A 16,102-nucleotide genomic window follows, 5' to 3' on the forward strand; every position below is an offset into this window, starting at 1 on the left:
TCAAATGGGCGTTGAGGAGATTGGATGAGTTCAAGCTTAGCCGAATGCATTGTCTTAGCAAACACCCTCTTGGCGAAAAGAACGTAGGTTAGAGTTTTGGTTTGGACACATATCTTCTAGCCAGGTGGTTTGGGGTAAACTGCTCCCTTTTTCTGAACTTGGATTTCCTCATCTTTTAAAACAAGCAGAGCAAAACCAACCTAATTGAGTTGTGAGAATATGTGCCCGCAGGTCCATGCGTGGCATACAGAAGGCACTCAACAAGTAATGCTATTCTTAATGGGTATAGATTGATCTCATCAGAAAGCATTGCTGGATTGGTTTCCCATGTCTTCACTGAACAACAATTAATTGCATGCCTTCAATCTCAGATGATATAAAAAGTGGCCAATTGGAGAGTGATTCTGCAATTTCTAGAAAAAACAGAGCCCATTGGACTTCAAGACCTAGCCCACCATTCTGAACTGTGCCAACAGTAACATGGAGTGACTCCACAGTGCCCATGAGAATGAGGGAAGAATCGAGTGGAAAGGGCTCTTAGGGGCACATCATCCAGGGGTCTTAACAGGATTCCCATTGGAATCAGGATGATGCTGGTCAGCCCTCTAAGATCAGACATCGGTTATCAAAATGGAGTAACGACTGGTTGGTCACAGACATCAACCAATCAGAAAGAACACTGGCCCTAGAGAACAGAATGGACAGTGGTCCTAGAGCACAGCTGTACTGGTGCATGTGTGTTGGCTGTCAGACTGGGGGCTGGGTAATTTTCTACCTCCAAAATCGATCAAGTTTTCCTTTTGATAGATTCTCAAAAGGAAAGGGAAAGGACTTGTCTAAGGCAACAGAGAAATTTAGTGGCAAAAATGAGAACACGGCCCAGGTTCTTGGCTCTCACAAGAACTCTTCAATCAGTCTAGTCTACCTCATGGTCGTCATTGAACACCACAGAAACAGGTCCAAGCACAAACTGATCACTTCTCAACATGACCCTGCACGTTAGCTTTATATGCCCCTTTCTTCTGAAGAACACAGAGCTCTCCACATACACTAGGGCCATTGCCTAAGGCTATTGTTGTTGTTGTTGGTATCTATTAATTGTTTGAAGTTAGTGCTTTCATATGTGGTCCAGGTCAGTCGATGGTCTGTCTGCTCTCAGGATTGAGTGGTGTTCTCTCTCGATGTTCATTTCAGTAGTGTTGCCCATTGATTTCACTGTGGAGGGCTGGCCACTGCTGGTTCTCTGTATCTGTGGATTTAAGGCCAGGCTTGGGGCACTGCACAGTCAATCTCCAACTGTTTGAAAGGAACTTTTAAATTTCTCATTGATGTCGTTTATCCTAAAGGTTAAAAACTTGGGCTTCGGAGGCAAGCATACCTGGTTTTTTGTTGTTACGAATTCATGGGTGTTCTAAAGCTCCTTTTCTTCTCTGTAAAATGGAGGTAGTCATATTACCTGCCTCTTAGTGTTGTTACAAAGATTAAATGATGTTATATATAAGCACTCACACCACTTATAAGCAAACAATGAATTTCAACTATTAGAGACAAAGATGATAACTTGAAAGTAAAAAATCGTGTTAGACAGCTAGCCAGACCTTGGCACAGTGCCAGGCATATAGTTGATAATTGATAAATAATTGTTGAATGAATAAGTAAATTATCATCATCTGCATTAAGAAAAGCAGGATAATAGTGGAAAAAATATTGGCTTGGGAACGAGAAAACCAGACAGTTATCTCTTTAGAGTGGTTTAGATGTGTGAGTTTGGGATAATCTCTTCCTCTCTGTGAGTCATCTTCTGCAAAGTGAGAGTGCTAGACTTAACAGGAGGCAAGGCACTTTTAATTTTAAAATATATATTTTATATATATATATATATATATATATATTATATATGTCAATGGGCTGATGTAGCACATACTAACATCATCCTCATATTCGATCTAGGTAGAGTTATGTCCACATGACAAGGTAAGTAGCAATACAAGGTAATGCATGATAGTGCTGGCTGAATGGTTTGAAGATTAACTGATTGGTGGAGGGTGTGAGTGAGCTCTCCTGAAAGAGCTACAGCTTTCTTCAGCTGGGTTTTAAGAATGTGAAGGACTCCACATATAAGTGATATCATATGGTATTTGTCTTTCTCTGTCTTACTTGCTTCACTCAGTATGACAGTCTCTAGGTCCATCCATGTTGATGCAAAGTGGTACAAATGAACTTATTTACGAAAGAGAAATAGAGTCACAGATGTAGAAAACAAACGTACGGTTACCAAGGAGGAAAAGGGGGAAGGGATAAATTGGGAGATTGGGATTGACATATACATACTACTATATATAAAATAGATAACTAATAAGGACCTACTGTATAGCACAGGAAACTCCACTCAATACTCTGTAATGGCCTATATGGGAAAAGCATCTAAAAAAGAGTGGAGATATGTATAACTGATTCACTTTGCTGTACACCTGAAAGTAACAGCATTGTAAATCAACTGCACTCCAATAAAATTTTTTTTAAAAATAAATAAAAGGTACATGCAAACGAATAGAAAATAACAACGACAACAAAAAACAACAACAGAAAAGAATTTGAAGGACTCAAGCTGAGTTAAGATGAAAGAAGCAGGGCATTGTTCTGGAAGTCACACGTAGGCAGGAGTTACAGAGGTTCCCAAAGAGTTCACCCAGTGTTCACTGATCTCATATTCAGCATAAACCATAGAGAGTTCACCCCATGGGGGATCTCAAAAGGCAGAAAACTCAGGCTCGTCTTTTTTTTTTTTTTTTTTTTTTTTTTTTTTTGTGCACCATTCCTCAGGCTCATGTTTAAGAAGCTTAAGACCTGTCACAGAAAGCAAGACAAGGACATAAATCCAACAGTATAGGAGAGGAAACAAAGCTAAATAATCCTCTGGGAATGATTTATTTTAATATTTAATAAAGAGTAATGTTATGGAGAAGGTGACATTTGCACTAGATTGGAGAAAAGCACGTAGGTTAGAGTTTGGGTTTGGACATATATCTTCTAGCCAGGTGATTTGGGGTAAACTGCTCCCTTTTTTCTGAACTTGGATTTCCTCATCTTTTAAAAACAAGCAGAGCAAAACCAACCTAATTGAGTTGTGAGAATATGTGCCCGCAGGTCCATGCATGGCATACGGAAGGCATTCAACAAGTAATGCTATTCTTAATTGGTATAGATTGATCTCATCAGAAAGCATTGCTGGATTAGTTTCCCATGGAAAGGTCTTCACTGAACAACAATTAATTGCATGCCTTCAATCTCAGATGATATAAAAAGTGGGCAATTGGACAGTGATTCTGCAACTTCTGGAAAAAACAGAGTTGAAAGCATTGTCCATTATGTGACTTAAGGCCTCTTCTCAAATAAGCCACAGGATACATTTGTCCTGGAATTAAGCGGAAGGGTTTATCACACATTTTATTTTCCATTCAACAAAAAAAGGTGAAACATACCAAATGAAGAAAACTCCCACCATTGCGCATTTCTGATTTCTCACAAAGCTTCCTTTTCCGCAAGATTATGGAGATATTCTGATTCCAATTTAAAATACACAAAGATTAAAGGTAGATTGGGGCAGGCACCTGCCAAGCAGTTAAGAATGTGGACTTTGAAGTGAGATAGACTTGGGTTCAAATGTCATAAAATCCAACCAACTTTACTGAGCCTCATTTTTTTTTTTTTTAATCAGCAAAATGGGAATAAGAAAAGCTACAGATTGTAGTTTTGAGGGTTAAATGAAATCATCTATGTAACCACTCAAGGTAGTATCTCTCATAATACATTCTAGGTAATTATTATTAGTGAAGAGAATAAAGGATAGAATTCATAAAATTATATGTTTTTCTACAAATAGAAAAAAAAATGCAGTGTCAAGCAGTGATCATCTTCAACTAAAATTCTCAGCTTAAGAAATGCCTTCGGCATCTGAGTTAAATAAAATGAAGCTCTTTGGTGTGCGTGAGCCAAAGGACCAGGGTTGGAGTCTAGAAGTTGCTGTTTCAGCTTCCTGGTCATAAATCTGCAGGAAGACTAGAAGAGAACTCCAGTTCATTCCAGGGCCACCACTCGGGGACACAGAAGTTTCAAAAACTACAGAGGAAAGCATCTGGAGCTCGCCAGCTGCACCTCCAGCCAGAGCGGTCCCTAACCCCCATCTAGCCGTCCCCACCTCAGGCATGGCAGTGTGATCATCGGTTCTCTTTTCTTTGTGGCTTTGTGGAACAGGCAATTATTAAATCCTGAGATTAATTTTTGTTTTCAGATGGAGCTTGGATATGCTAAAAAAAAAATACTCAGGGCTGAAAGTAAAATGTATTTTTTAACATGATTTAAGAAGATAGAAGGATAGGCAGAAAACTGCTGAGGAATTCAGATAAATTAGGTTCAAACCTACCTCCTAGTTTTGTGGAAAGTTAAAACTCAGTACAGTGCCTGACACATAGCTGGTGCTCAGTGCAGACGAGTTGTTATTACTGCTGGCATGATTCTTACAATTGTCAACTCTAGTTCATGTGTTAAATTAGCATAATTAAACTACTGTACGGGAGGAAGTAAAGAAGCTAATGTTTCTCCAGCACCCACTGACATATGTACTCGTCACTATGCAATAGGATCCCCATCCCTATCGTCTCATTTAATCTCCCAGATAACCCCATGAAATCTGTGAAAATGAAAAATGAGATTCAAAAGGTTAAGTGATTCTTCTTAGCCCCCAGAGCTAGAGCACAGAGTGCTAGATCCAGATTGGCTGAGTTCTCTACTGTTTATTTAGTCTCTGTGATCCAGGATTGTTTTTCTTTTCCTCCTGTAAAATGGGATGATTATCGGACTTGCTCTGTCAGCTTGTTCTGAGGATTAGATGGACTCATGCCTATAAAAAGCATTTAAATATTGCTTGGAACATAGTGCATACTCAATAAATGTAAGCTGTTATGAGAATTGTTCTTTAGCGAAGGTGAGATGTGAATCCAATTCCTTCTCCAAAGCCCACATTCTTTTTAGTGACCATCACATGGGCAGCCAGTGAACTTCAGTATATCTGTCTGGGTGTCCACAGATGCATCATCTGGGGAAGGGGAGGCTGGCAAAATAAAGAAATTATGCATTTACGAAGAGCCTAGTATGTTCATAGCACTGACCATATTGGCATCATAGGAAGAACTAAAGAATCATAGAGAAGCAAAAATATATACATCCATACATCTACACATGTATGTGGATTTACAAGTCTGTGTGTGTGTGTGCGTTTTTTTTTTTTTTTTCCTGAACCAGCAGCCATAGTTATGAGCAAAGTGCTGGACTAGGCATTTGGGGAAACACAAATATGAATGCAACAGACTCTGTCCCACACGAAAAGGGAGACAAGCAGATAAATAATTAAGTGTGAGAGTTGGCTTTGGGGATGTGCCCAGAGAAATTCAGAGGAAGTTTTATGAGTGACCAGAGGAGGGAGCCCCCTTCAGAATGGTGGGGGAGGGGTATGGTGATATAACTGGCCCTTGAAGATCCTTACCCTAGATGGGTTCTAATCTTGTAGAAAAAAAAACATAAACAGGAACAAAGGAGGATCCTATCTAATCAAGTTCCAGATTCTACCAGACAGACAATGCTTGCCTCGGAATTCTGAGGGAAAAATAATCCTTCTGCCTTGGAATAAGAAATAGGTGGGGCTCAGGCTATAGATGAAAGCTGACAAAAGCCTCAGGGGCCGTGAAATTTAGATCCTTGGAAAGGAAGAAAGGTTGCTCATTTAATGAGCTCCTACAGTGTATCACACAGCCCAGCATCCTCAGGACAGCTCCGTGATAAGGTCACTGAGATCAGAGAAATTGAGTGACTTGCTGAAGGCCATAGGAACCCAGGACGGGGTGACTCTGAAATGCATACTTTGAACTGGCCTCACTCATTCAAGCCCTTCTCAAACTTTACGACTCCACTTAGATGTTGCCCTCCAAATTTCCACTGAACCCTTATACCTCCTTGGCAAAATGCCTTGCTTTTAGTTACTACCAAATAAAATGAATATTGAAGGAGTATATCCTAAGAGTGGAGGAACAGTTCTTTTTGTTCTAAAAAGTAGTTTTTAGAATGAAATTCCCCAGAAACAAGGGGCCTTTTGGGGGGTGGGAGGGAATTGACCAAATATGAGATGATTAGATGGGAATTATTGCCATATTCCAGTAATTAGGGGCTCCATTACATTTCAGATTTGGAAGTGATCTCAGGAATCTTCGACTCCTGGTCTTTCATTTTACATAGGAGTAAACTGAGGTCAAAGAATTCACAGTCAGAATTAGAACTCAAGTCTCCTAACTCTCAGATGATTGCTCTTTGAGCACAAATGATGAAAGGAGACGGGCCAAATCCACGAGACATTAAGGGATGGAGTAAAAGAGGGATGGCAGCGTTCGATACATTATTTGTTATATATAGATAAATAAGAACGGAATGCATAAGCCAATGATAAGGGTGCGTCATGAACCAAGGGTTACATTTCATCCAGTTCTATTCGCTCAGTTAAAAACAAACACATAGGGCTTCCCTGGTGGCGCAGGGGTTGAGAGTCCGCCTGCCGATGCAGGAGACATGGGTTCGTGCCCTGCTCCGGGAGGATCCCACATGCTGCGGAGAGGCTGGGCCCGTGAGCCATGGCCGCTGAGCCTGCGCGTCGGAGCCTGTGCTCCGCAATGGGAGAGGCCACAACAGTGAGAGGCCCGTGTAACGCAAAAAAAAAAAAACAAAACATATATGTGTACATAGATACATACAGGCATAAAAGTAAGTGTGGCTTCCAAGACAGGTGGGATAGAATAATAAATGTATGTTCCATGAAAAGACCAGTGAAAGGCCTTGCCAACTGCTTCCAACACATTTAGGGGCTGAGGTCCAGAAGCTCAAGGATCTATGAGACTTGGACCTGTCCATTCCTTCCCATCATGCCTGCCACAGGACAGAAATGGTGACTTGGCCTCCCAGATTTTTGTTTGTCTTTAAGAACCTAAGGAGCACTTGGTCCTTGACAACAACAGTGGAATAAAATGGATTTATATAGCATTTTTATAGTTTACAAAATATACCCCAAAGTATATTTTCACCTCAAAACACATTTGTGAAACACATATCCCATTTTAAAGGTTCGGAAGTGCAGGGCTAGCTAAGCGACTCGCTCCAGATACATGGTGGAGTGAGTGGGACTTAGAACTGTAAGTCCCGTGTTTTCACTCTTGGTGGGAGAGTTGACAAAGTCCCAAATGTCTAGGAATATTCAAAACTATTGTATAAAATGACTTAGAAGCCCTTGGAAGGAATACAGTTTCCAAATACCTAGTAGCCACAATTGAAGTGAATTAGTAGTCAGGTTCCAACCTCTATTGAGAAAACAGGGGGATTTTGCAGAATATGATATATGTAGTTCAATATAGGTCTTATTATTATTATTGAATGTCAATCTTATGACTTTTATAAGTGACTTGGAGTTGCAGAAAGTGAAAGATTTGCCTAGGCAAATTCCTTATCCATGGCATTATGCACCAAAGATCATCTTCTTTCAGCCAGTCTCTGGAAACATATTTAGGATATAATGCCATTTTCATTTTATAACGGGAGAAGCTGATTTCACACATTCTTAGTCTAAGACTATATGGCAAGTTCTTCCCAAACCAAGATCTGAATCTGGGATCTCCCGTCTTCAGAATGGTGCCATGATCCCTGCACACCACATTCCGGCTTTTATAGGGGATGTCTGAGTCATTTGCTCATTCTACAAATCCGCATACTTTCACCAACACATATTCTCCACCGGTGTTCACTCTCTCTGAAACATGCAAGAATGACCCCAGCTCTCAGGCAGGGTCTGGAGCAGCCCTGAGGACAGGAACACATACAAGGGAGGAAAGTCGAGTTAATTCTTCCAGCTCACTATCCCCATGCAAACCTCACACAGCATATTTTTATCACTACATTATTTGAACAGACCGGTAACTAATAATTTGTAATCCACCACTGCTAACTCATTTTAACTTATTAAACACTTGGAAGGGAAAAACAAAAACAAAAACAAAAAAAGCAAAAAAAAAAAAAAAAAAAAGGAACTGTTTTGCCATAAGGGGGAGCCTTTGAGTTCTACAAAGAGGGGGAAAAAAAAGAACAAAAATATATTACATATATGTCCCAGTTCAAAACAGATCTACAAAGCAGCCAATGGTTAGATCCTTACCTGTGACTTGAACAATGTCAGAGCACCTGAATTTCTTAGGTCGAAAAAAAAAAAAGGCAAAATAATAGGTTTTTTTATTTTTTATATAAAAATAAAATAATTTCTAACAACCAACAGAATATTTTTAAGAGTATTCAGGAGTATTCAGAGACCTAGTTGTGCTGAGTGTACAGCTTCGGGAAGGCAAATGCCTCAGAAAATGCCTTTCCTGGTTGCTTCTGATGATTCAGTGAGGACTTTGGGACAACATTTGGACTACCTGAAGCCAGAAGCACCCGGGGCTCAGAGAAGAGGGGGACGTTCATCATTGTATAACTTTAAGGGAATTCTGAGAGGGAAAAGGAGAAAGGGAGAAGAAAAGGAGAGGGAAGGCAAGAGAAGGGAAAGAAGAAGAAGGGAAAGAGGGAGAGAGAGAAAGAGACAGCATTACAACAAAATCTGAGAATCAAGTTTCAAGACTCTTTATGTGCTATAGAGAAGGATGAGGTTTACCAGCAAAGTGCAAAGGGGATCCTGAGAGAAGAGATAGATTTTTCTCCCGCCAGGAGGAAAAAAAAAAGGGTGGGGGGGGAGTGAAGGAGGGAAAAAAGCAAGCAAACCAAAACAAAAACAGGAATGTGTGTTTTGAGCAGGAATGAGGAGAGCTGGGAGGACCATAAGGGGGTGTGTACAGAATTTCATTAAATTGTTACTTTAAGATTGTCTTCTTGAAAAAAAAAAAAAAAAAAAAAAGGAGGGGGTGGAGAAGCGGAGCGAAGGAGGCAAACGGGAAAGTGGAGGAAGGCTGGGTAGCTCGGCCTCTCCAAACTGATTGATTAGTCATGATCCCCGCAGTTTTAACTGGGACTCATTCAATTGGGAAGGTGGAGCGCTCGGGAGCAGATTAGCATACGCTTGTTTACTCATCTTCTGAGGGATTTTTCCCCCCTCTTTCCTTTCATTTTGTGAAGAAGGAGGGAGGGGAGGGGGGACGGGGGGGAGAAGGGGGCTGTGGCTTGTGTTATAAAGGACGCAAAAAATAAATAAATTAGAGCATCTTTTGGGGGGAGGGAATTCAGCGGATCAGTGTCTTAGAGGAGCTTTTTTTTTTTTAAGAGCGAGAAATCATATAAAATAAAATGAAATAAAACAAGGAGGAAGGCAACCAGCTGTTAGAGGGGGGAAATAAGGCAGATAAAGGAGCGGGGAGAGAAATTAATTGCCAACCAGGAGGAGTTGGGCTGTATTTTTCAAAGGTGGGGGGAGTGGAGCACACACCTTGAGGAGGAAAGCGAGAAAGAAAAGAAAAAAGCAAGTGGACGGGGGGGCTCGCCCAAGAAGGGTGAAGAAGCGAAGAAAGTCGAGGCGCCGAGGCTCCTAAAGCTGGCAGCTCCGGGCGGCGGTGCAGGGGCGAAGGGGGGGCGGGGGGGACCGTCGGACATGCGGCTCTGGAGTTGGGTGCTGCGCCTGGGGCTGCTGAGCGCCGCGCTGGGCTGCGGGCTGGCCGAGCGCCCCCGCCGGGCCCGGAGAGACCCGCGGGCCGGCCGCCCCCCGCGCCCCGCCGCCGGCCCGGCCACCTGCGCCACCCGGGCGGCCCGCGGCCGCCGCGCCTCGCCGCCGCCGCCGCCGCCGCCGCCGCCGGGCGGTGCCTGGGAAGCCGTGCGCGTCCCCCGGCGGCGGCAGCAGCGGGAGACGAGGGGCGCCGCGGAGGAGCCGAGCCCGCCGAGCCGGGCGCTCTATTTCAGCGGGCGAGGCGAGCAGCTGCGCCTGCGGGCCGACCTCGAGCTGCCCCGGGACGCGTTCACGCTGCAAGTGTGGCTGCGAGCGGAGGGGGGCCAGAGCTCTCCGGCGGTGATCACAGGTAGGCGAGGGCGCCCAGGCGGGCGCTGCACCGGCCCTGCGGCCCCAGGGGCGCGCGGGTGCTTGGGCGCTGGTGGCGGGATCGTTGGGGGCTGCCGGGTGTGTCTGTGCGGGAGCCGCTGTGCCGGCGGCGCGGCGGCTCCGGGGCGAGCTGCGAGCCTCACTTTACCCCACCTGCGGAATGGGCGCACTCGGAAGGCGTCTCCGCCTAGCCCCGCTGGAAGAGCGCAGGGAGCGCTCCCGGCCTCCTGGAGACCCGCAGTTGGTGAGGGCTGGTCTCCGGGGAGCCTCGTGCGCGTGAACCGTGTTTTGGATGGTCAGAGGTACTGTCTCCGTTTGGGATGGAGGAATGACCCAGTTGGGATGCATGTGAAAAGTGGCTAGGGGACCGTTGATTTCTTTGGCTTTTTAATGGAGGTGACCCTCCCCCTTTACTTGGCCCCGTTACCCTGAAAGCCTACAAGGACAAGGTTGTTGTGATGGCCAGGACTTAGAAGTCCTCAAAGTGCCCCCAAAGTTGCTCTGTGGTTGCTGCCTGCCTCTGGGATTCACCCCCTTACCCCAGGCACACACAGACACGCGCACACATACTGCCATCCCATGTCCTTGCTTTCAAAGCCTGTCACTCGGGGCTGGGGTGAGACTTTCCTCAGGCACACCCCGCCAGTCCTCCCCCAACTAGGCTGAGAAGCGGGGCGCTTTTCTCATTTGGGACTTTTACGAGCCCATAATGAATTTGAGTTCTCCCTCCTCACACACACACCCCCCCACCCGCCCAACACACACACACACACACCGTTCTACAGCACAGCCCGTAGTGAAACCGGACACTTTGGGAGGGTTGCAAACCTTAGAAATGCACCAACATCCATTTTTTCCCCCTCCTAATGAATCTGTGGCAATGCCTTTAATAAAACTGGGGGGCGGAGGGGGGCGGCGCTGGAGGAGAGAAGGAAAGTTTGCCTCTTCTGGCTGGGAGATTCCCTTCCTGCACAAACAGTCTTGCCATGTCCTAGGACGTCTCAAAGTGAGAGTAGGGGTTCCCCTTTCGCTGCAGCCAGGAAACGTGTGGAGGCGTTTTGCGATCCCACCTCCTTACACACACTTTCTTAGAAGGGAAAGCTCTGAGTTCTTCCGGCAGTCCGCTTCTTTCTATTTTGGCGTGGACTTTCTCAACCGTTGCTTTAACGCTGTCCTATTTACATCAAGTCCATTTAGGGGACCCAAACTCTGCTGCTATACCAAGAATATGCCCCCAAAGCTCCCACTCTCCCGCTACCAAGCCGAGAGCTAGAAAGTGACTTTCCCCCATACCTGACGTCATCACATGCTTCTTTTTTCCTTTTCTTTCTTTTTTTTTTTTACTCGCCCCCCCCCCACCCCAGGAAGGAGAGGGAAACTGAGCTTATTCACTTTTAGCCCTCAAGCCCTAGTCAGCCAGAGGGGGTTATAATGTAGAGGGGAGATGTTATTCATAATAATAATGATGATGATTATAATTCAGGGCTGTGGTATGTTTACTTCTCTTTCGGAACATAGGAAAAACACAGAGCCTGCAGATTGGAGGGTTTTTTTTTTAAATAAGTAGATCTGATTTTTCCTAGTCTCTACCTGCCATACCAGTGATTTGGAAGGCTTCTCCTCCAGAGGGGAGAGTGCAGGGTTATATAGGTATCATCAATGAAAAGGTAGTAAATGCATTTTTTCAAAAAAAAAAAATATAGCACCTGGGATTCCACAGGAGCCTGCTTTATAAATGTCTGTAATTCGGACAAGGAGCCTCTCTTCACACAAAGATAGTGCAGTAAAACCCTTCAGTTGGATGGGGGACGTGAGGTTATTATTGCTTGTATAAAATGCCTGGTCCATTTTCTGTGTGGAAGTAACATTCCTCTCAAAATGAGGAAGAAAAAAAAAAAGTCACTGCTGCCGTGTAGCACCAGAAAGCTCAGAGCTTTTCTCCTGAGGATTCTGGTGGATTTTTTTTTTTCCCTCCCCTAGTTGAGTCTGAGCCAGATTTGCGGTGTGTAAACACCTGGCCTTGAGCCAGAAAAGACTCATTCTGCGTATCCTCCACACGGTACAGACTGTTGGACTAAAAAGAACCTGCTTCTCCTTGAATTAAAAAGCAAACAAACAGAGGTTCTTTGCAGAAGCACTTTTTCAGCTCCTTCCTTCGTGTAAGTTCAGGCTGGGAGAGGCCGGGCCGAGGTGGGCAGTTTGGATGCCGGTGCCAAACCGTGTCCTCCCGCTGCGACCTCGGGTGCCCAGTTTGCTGCCTGACCTCTGCTGGCTCTCTCTGGCTGGGCGTCACCACTTTCGTAGGAATCCCTGGTCACCTGTCTTGAGAGAGCAGGCATCTCTCAGCAGGGACCGCGCTGCTATTTCAGGCAGAGGGTTGCTGCCTTGCTGTCAGGCCAGGCTGCCTTACATCACTCTTTGCTGCAGGATTCAGTTGGGTTTCGTAAAGGTCTAATTTTATGGTGCTGTTAACCGGGTTTGTCGTCTGGCAGAGGCAGGCCTTGCTGCTCCTGGTAGGCGGGCTATGCTCCCAGATCCGCCTGGGATGCTATTTCTGCCCCGGTTCAAACTTCACTGACACCAGTTCAGACAGGCGCTCGGAGAGGCAGAGGGAAGCAGTGAAGGAGCAGTTTGCTTCTGAAGCTCAGAAAACATGCCTTTTATTTTTTCCAAAAGGGAAGGAGAGAAATATATATAAATACATACATATATATATATATATATATATAAACAAATAAAACTGGGAAGGCTTATGCATGCAAAAACAAAGCTAAAGTGAGAAAGTGCCTGTGTGCAGGAGTCTGAGGGTTGAAGAGCCCACCAACGATGGATGGTCTGAGGGTTGGAGAGTCCTTTAAGGCTATTGTGAAGAGGGTCCTTGGAGGTTACCCAGGCCAGTTCTCTCTTTGGCCGAACAGGGAGACAGAGACGCGGAGAGGGGAAAGATGTGTGCTGGATGACACAGCGCCCCAATGCCAGGAGCTAAGATTTGATCCTGGGCATCCCCACTTCCAGACCTTACCCGCTACACTGCTGAGAGAATGTGTCTGAGAAACCCTGTCACCTCCGACCCCTCACAGACCCACCACCCAGCACAGCCATCAGCCTCGGTGCTCGGCAATTTGGGCTCCCTTTCAAGTCTGGGGGCGGGGGGGGGGGGGGGGCTTCCCGACACATCCCTTCGCCTTTTACCAGGCAGGATCCAGACCCTTGCCCCTCATCCCCAGCTTCCCTCCCCCACCGTACCCCTCCAGTTTGACAGAAAGAGAAAAGAGGACGAAAAAGAAAACAATAGAGTCGATTTGCTGCTCCATGGAGCGGAGGCCCCTGAGTAGCAGTTAATCTTGTTAAAGTGTCTCCTGACCTGTTAGATAAGTGAAATGTGGACCCCACAAGCACTGCCCTCCTCCCACCCCCACCCCTCAGTGATCCAGAATCCCTGCTCAGAAGAAGAAAGGGATTTACCTGAATCCCCTCCAGCACCTCCGCTTTCCGTGCTTTTCTCTTGCGTTCTAAATGTTGGACTGTTGAGTTCAGCGACTACTCAGAAGAGAGTTTTTATTTCCTCTCTTCTGCGGCCCCTGCTTCCCGCAACCCAACCAACCCCCCAAAAAGAGTGCCTGCATTTCCCCAACTTCAGAACTGTAACAGGGAAGGCTAGATTTCAAGAAGTTCATGTATTAACATGGTTCTCCCCACAACATTCATAGTGGCACCTGGGGTCTAGGATATTGCCATGGGGTGAGAAGCCAGTTTTAGTAGCTGGGTTGCCTCTGCGTGAATCTACCTCTGCCCCTAACTGGTTGTGTGACCTTGGGAAAGTTAACTGATTCCTCTGGGCGTCAGCTTCTTCATCTGCAAAGTGAGCGTAGCACGGGTACCTGACGCATTACATGAGCTCATACGTGGACAGTGCTTAGAACTGGACTTAGTGGATAGTAAGTACTCAGTAAACTGTGATATTTTATTGGACATGATTTTCCAATGACCTCAGCCTTGGCTTTATGGACTGAGGCCACTTAAAGGCAGGAAGGAAAGCAACTCTTCCTGGGTGCCTCCGAGGTGCCGGGTACTGCGCTTGCCTTGTGTCTGCGAGTTTCATCCTCACAACCGCCCTGGAAGGTGGACGTTGTTACCTCTGTTTCCCAAATGAGGAAACAAAGTCTCGGAAAGTTGAAGCGACTTAGTCCAAAGTCCCACGGGCTCTTGCAGTGGACAGAGCCCAGATATGAACTCGAGTCTTAAGTGCCTGTTTCTTCTTCAGCAGTCTTTTTGGAGAGAGAAGGAATGACCCCCATTCCCTTCTTTAGACCTGCTGCAGAATGTCGCCACTCTTTCCTGCATCTCTTTGTGCTGACCATACGCCTACAGATTAAAGGGGATAAAACATGAATCCACGTCTCACATGGAGCTCTGGGTTTGACCTAGCAGATCTGTGTTTCTTTTCACATCAAATTATCAGGCAGACTGGGCTTGGAATTTCTGTTGCCAATGACTTGCTGTGTGATTTGAGTCACGTCACTTTATCTCTCTAGCCCTTGCTTTCCTCCTCTGTAAAATGGGCATAATGATATCAGGACACTGAAGTGGAAAAAACAGGCAGAAAGTACCTGGCACAGAGCCAGCTCATATTAGGGATTCAGTCAGTGGTAGTTGGATCCAGTAAGTAACCACCTTCCCTTTCCCAATATGCCAGCTTGGCCTTCAGAAAGTTTGTGCATTGTTAGGGCTTTCCCTCTTAAGTTGCTGGGGAATCTATCTAGAGTAGACAGTGTATCTTGGGGAACAGTTGGACCCCTTCAAATCCCTTTCTTGAACTTTGATTTCCTCTTCTTTGACCTACTTGGATGACCCCTTGGTGATAAGAGCCAGAGGAGGTCCAAAACCACTGGACCAATGAATAGGAAGACCAGTTAACACCCAGAGGGAGAATGCACCCTGAGGAACAGAAGCCAGACAGTGGTCACAGTGGGGTCCAGGTCACAGCTGTGTTGTCACATGCCTCTTGCTCCTTCCCCAGATGCCCTCCTACTTCACGCTCCCCCGGTCAGCCATTCACGTGGACAGATGGGGTAATGGAGGCTGCATTGCCCTCGTCCCTCTACACAGGAAGGCAAACTTGAGGCTCAGAGGTGCGGGGCTCAGGAACACGGGATTTGCATGGTCAGCTGGGAATGGACTGAATCAGGCAGCTCATGGTACAACAGGGAAACTGAGGACCAGTGTCACGAAGGGGCTGAGCACTAAACTGTATTCACAAACTGCCCCTCTCAAGGTAGCCTGGGAGATTGTTTCGTCCAGTAGCTCCTGTCCCTCAGAGCCCCGAGAATCATCAGCTTTTTAAACGTCCTGATGCCCAGGCTGCATCCCAGGGATTCTGATGTCGTGGGTCTGGGGTTGGCCTGGGCACTGGTGTTTTTCAAAGCCTTCTCAGGTAATGTGGAAGGGCCACCAGTGGGGAGAATCACTGATCCAGTCTGAGGTCTCCCTGCTGTGCAGGTGGAGAAACTGAGGCCCGAGGGGGGAGTGGCATTTCCTGCTTATCCAGCTGGTTGGCGGTAGAGCTTTGAGAGAACTTTAGCTGTCCCAATTCCGAGTGGCCAGACACCAGAAAGGACCTTTATTCCATTCCCAATTCCCCTGCTGGCCCTAAATGCCTAGGAGCAGGGGGGCAGGGGGTGGGGGGTGGCACTGATATTCCATTTGTCCAAAGCTGGTCCTATATGTGAAGCTACACCCTCTCCTTCTGGTGCCTCCTTTAAAGTGCAGACAGTCCTAGAAGGGGGTAACACATGGAGTTCCATGCATCTGATTTCAAATGGATGTCTCACTGTGCTTGAGAGGGGAGTTTTCTTCTGAGCAGGAATAAGGAGTGTAAAGGAAGGAGGGAAGCCCAGCCGTGAGGCATTCCCCACTTTGCCCTGGGCCAGTCCTTCGGAAGGCAGGCAACTGTTCCTATTATTTCAAACCCCCTCACCTTGAGATCACTGTGAAACC

General features: G+C 46.0%; 1 protein-coding gene across 1 annotated transcript in view; it reads left to right on the plus strand.

Moving 5' to 3' along the window:
* The first annotated feature begins 9,664 nt into the window (after positions 1-9,664).
* Positions 9,665-16,102, plus strand: part of PAPPA (pappalysin 1) — a 251,444-nt gene continuing 245,006 nt past the window's right edge. Inside the window, exon 1 of the mRNA XM_065878999.1 lies at positions 9,665-10,085. Coding sequence (XP_065735071.1) covers positions 9,665-10,085 — 421 coding nt within the window. The remainder of the gene's footprint in view (positions 10,086-16,102) is intronic.

Source organism: Phocoena phocoena, chromosome 6 (assembly GCF_963924675.1).
Source record: "Phocoena phocoena chromosome 6, mPhoPho1.1, whole genome shotgun sequence".
NCBI classification, from domain to species: Eukaryota; Metazoa; Chordata; class Mammalia; order Artiodactyla; family Phocoenidae; genus Phocoena; species Phocoena phocoena.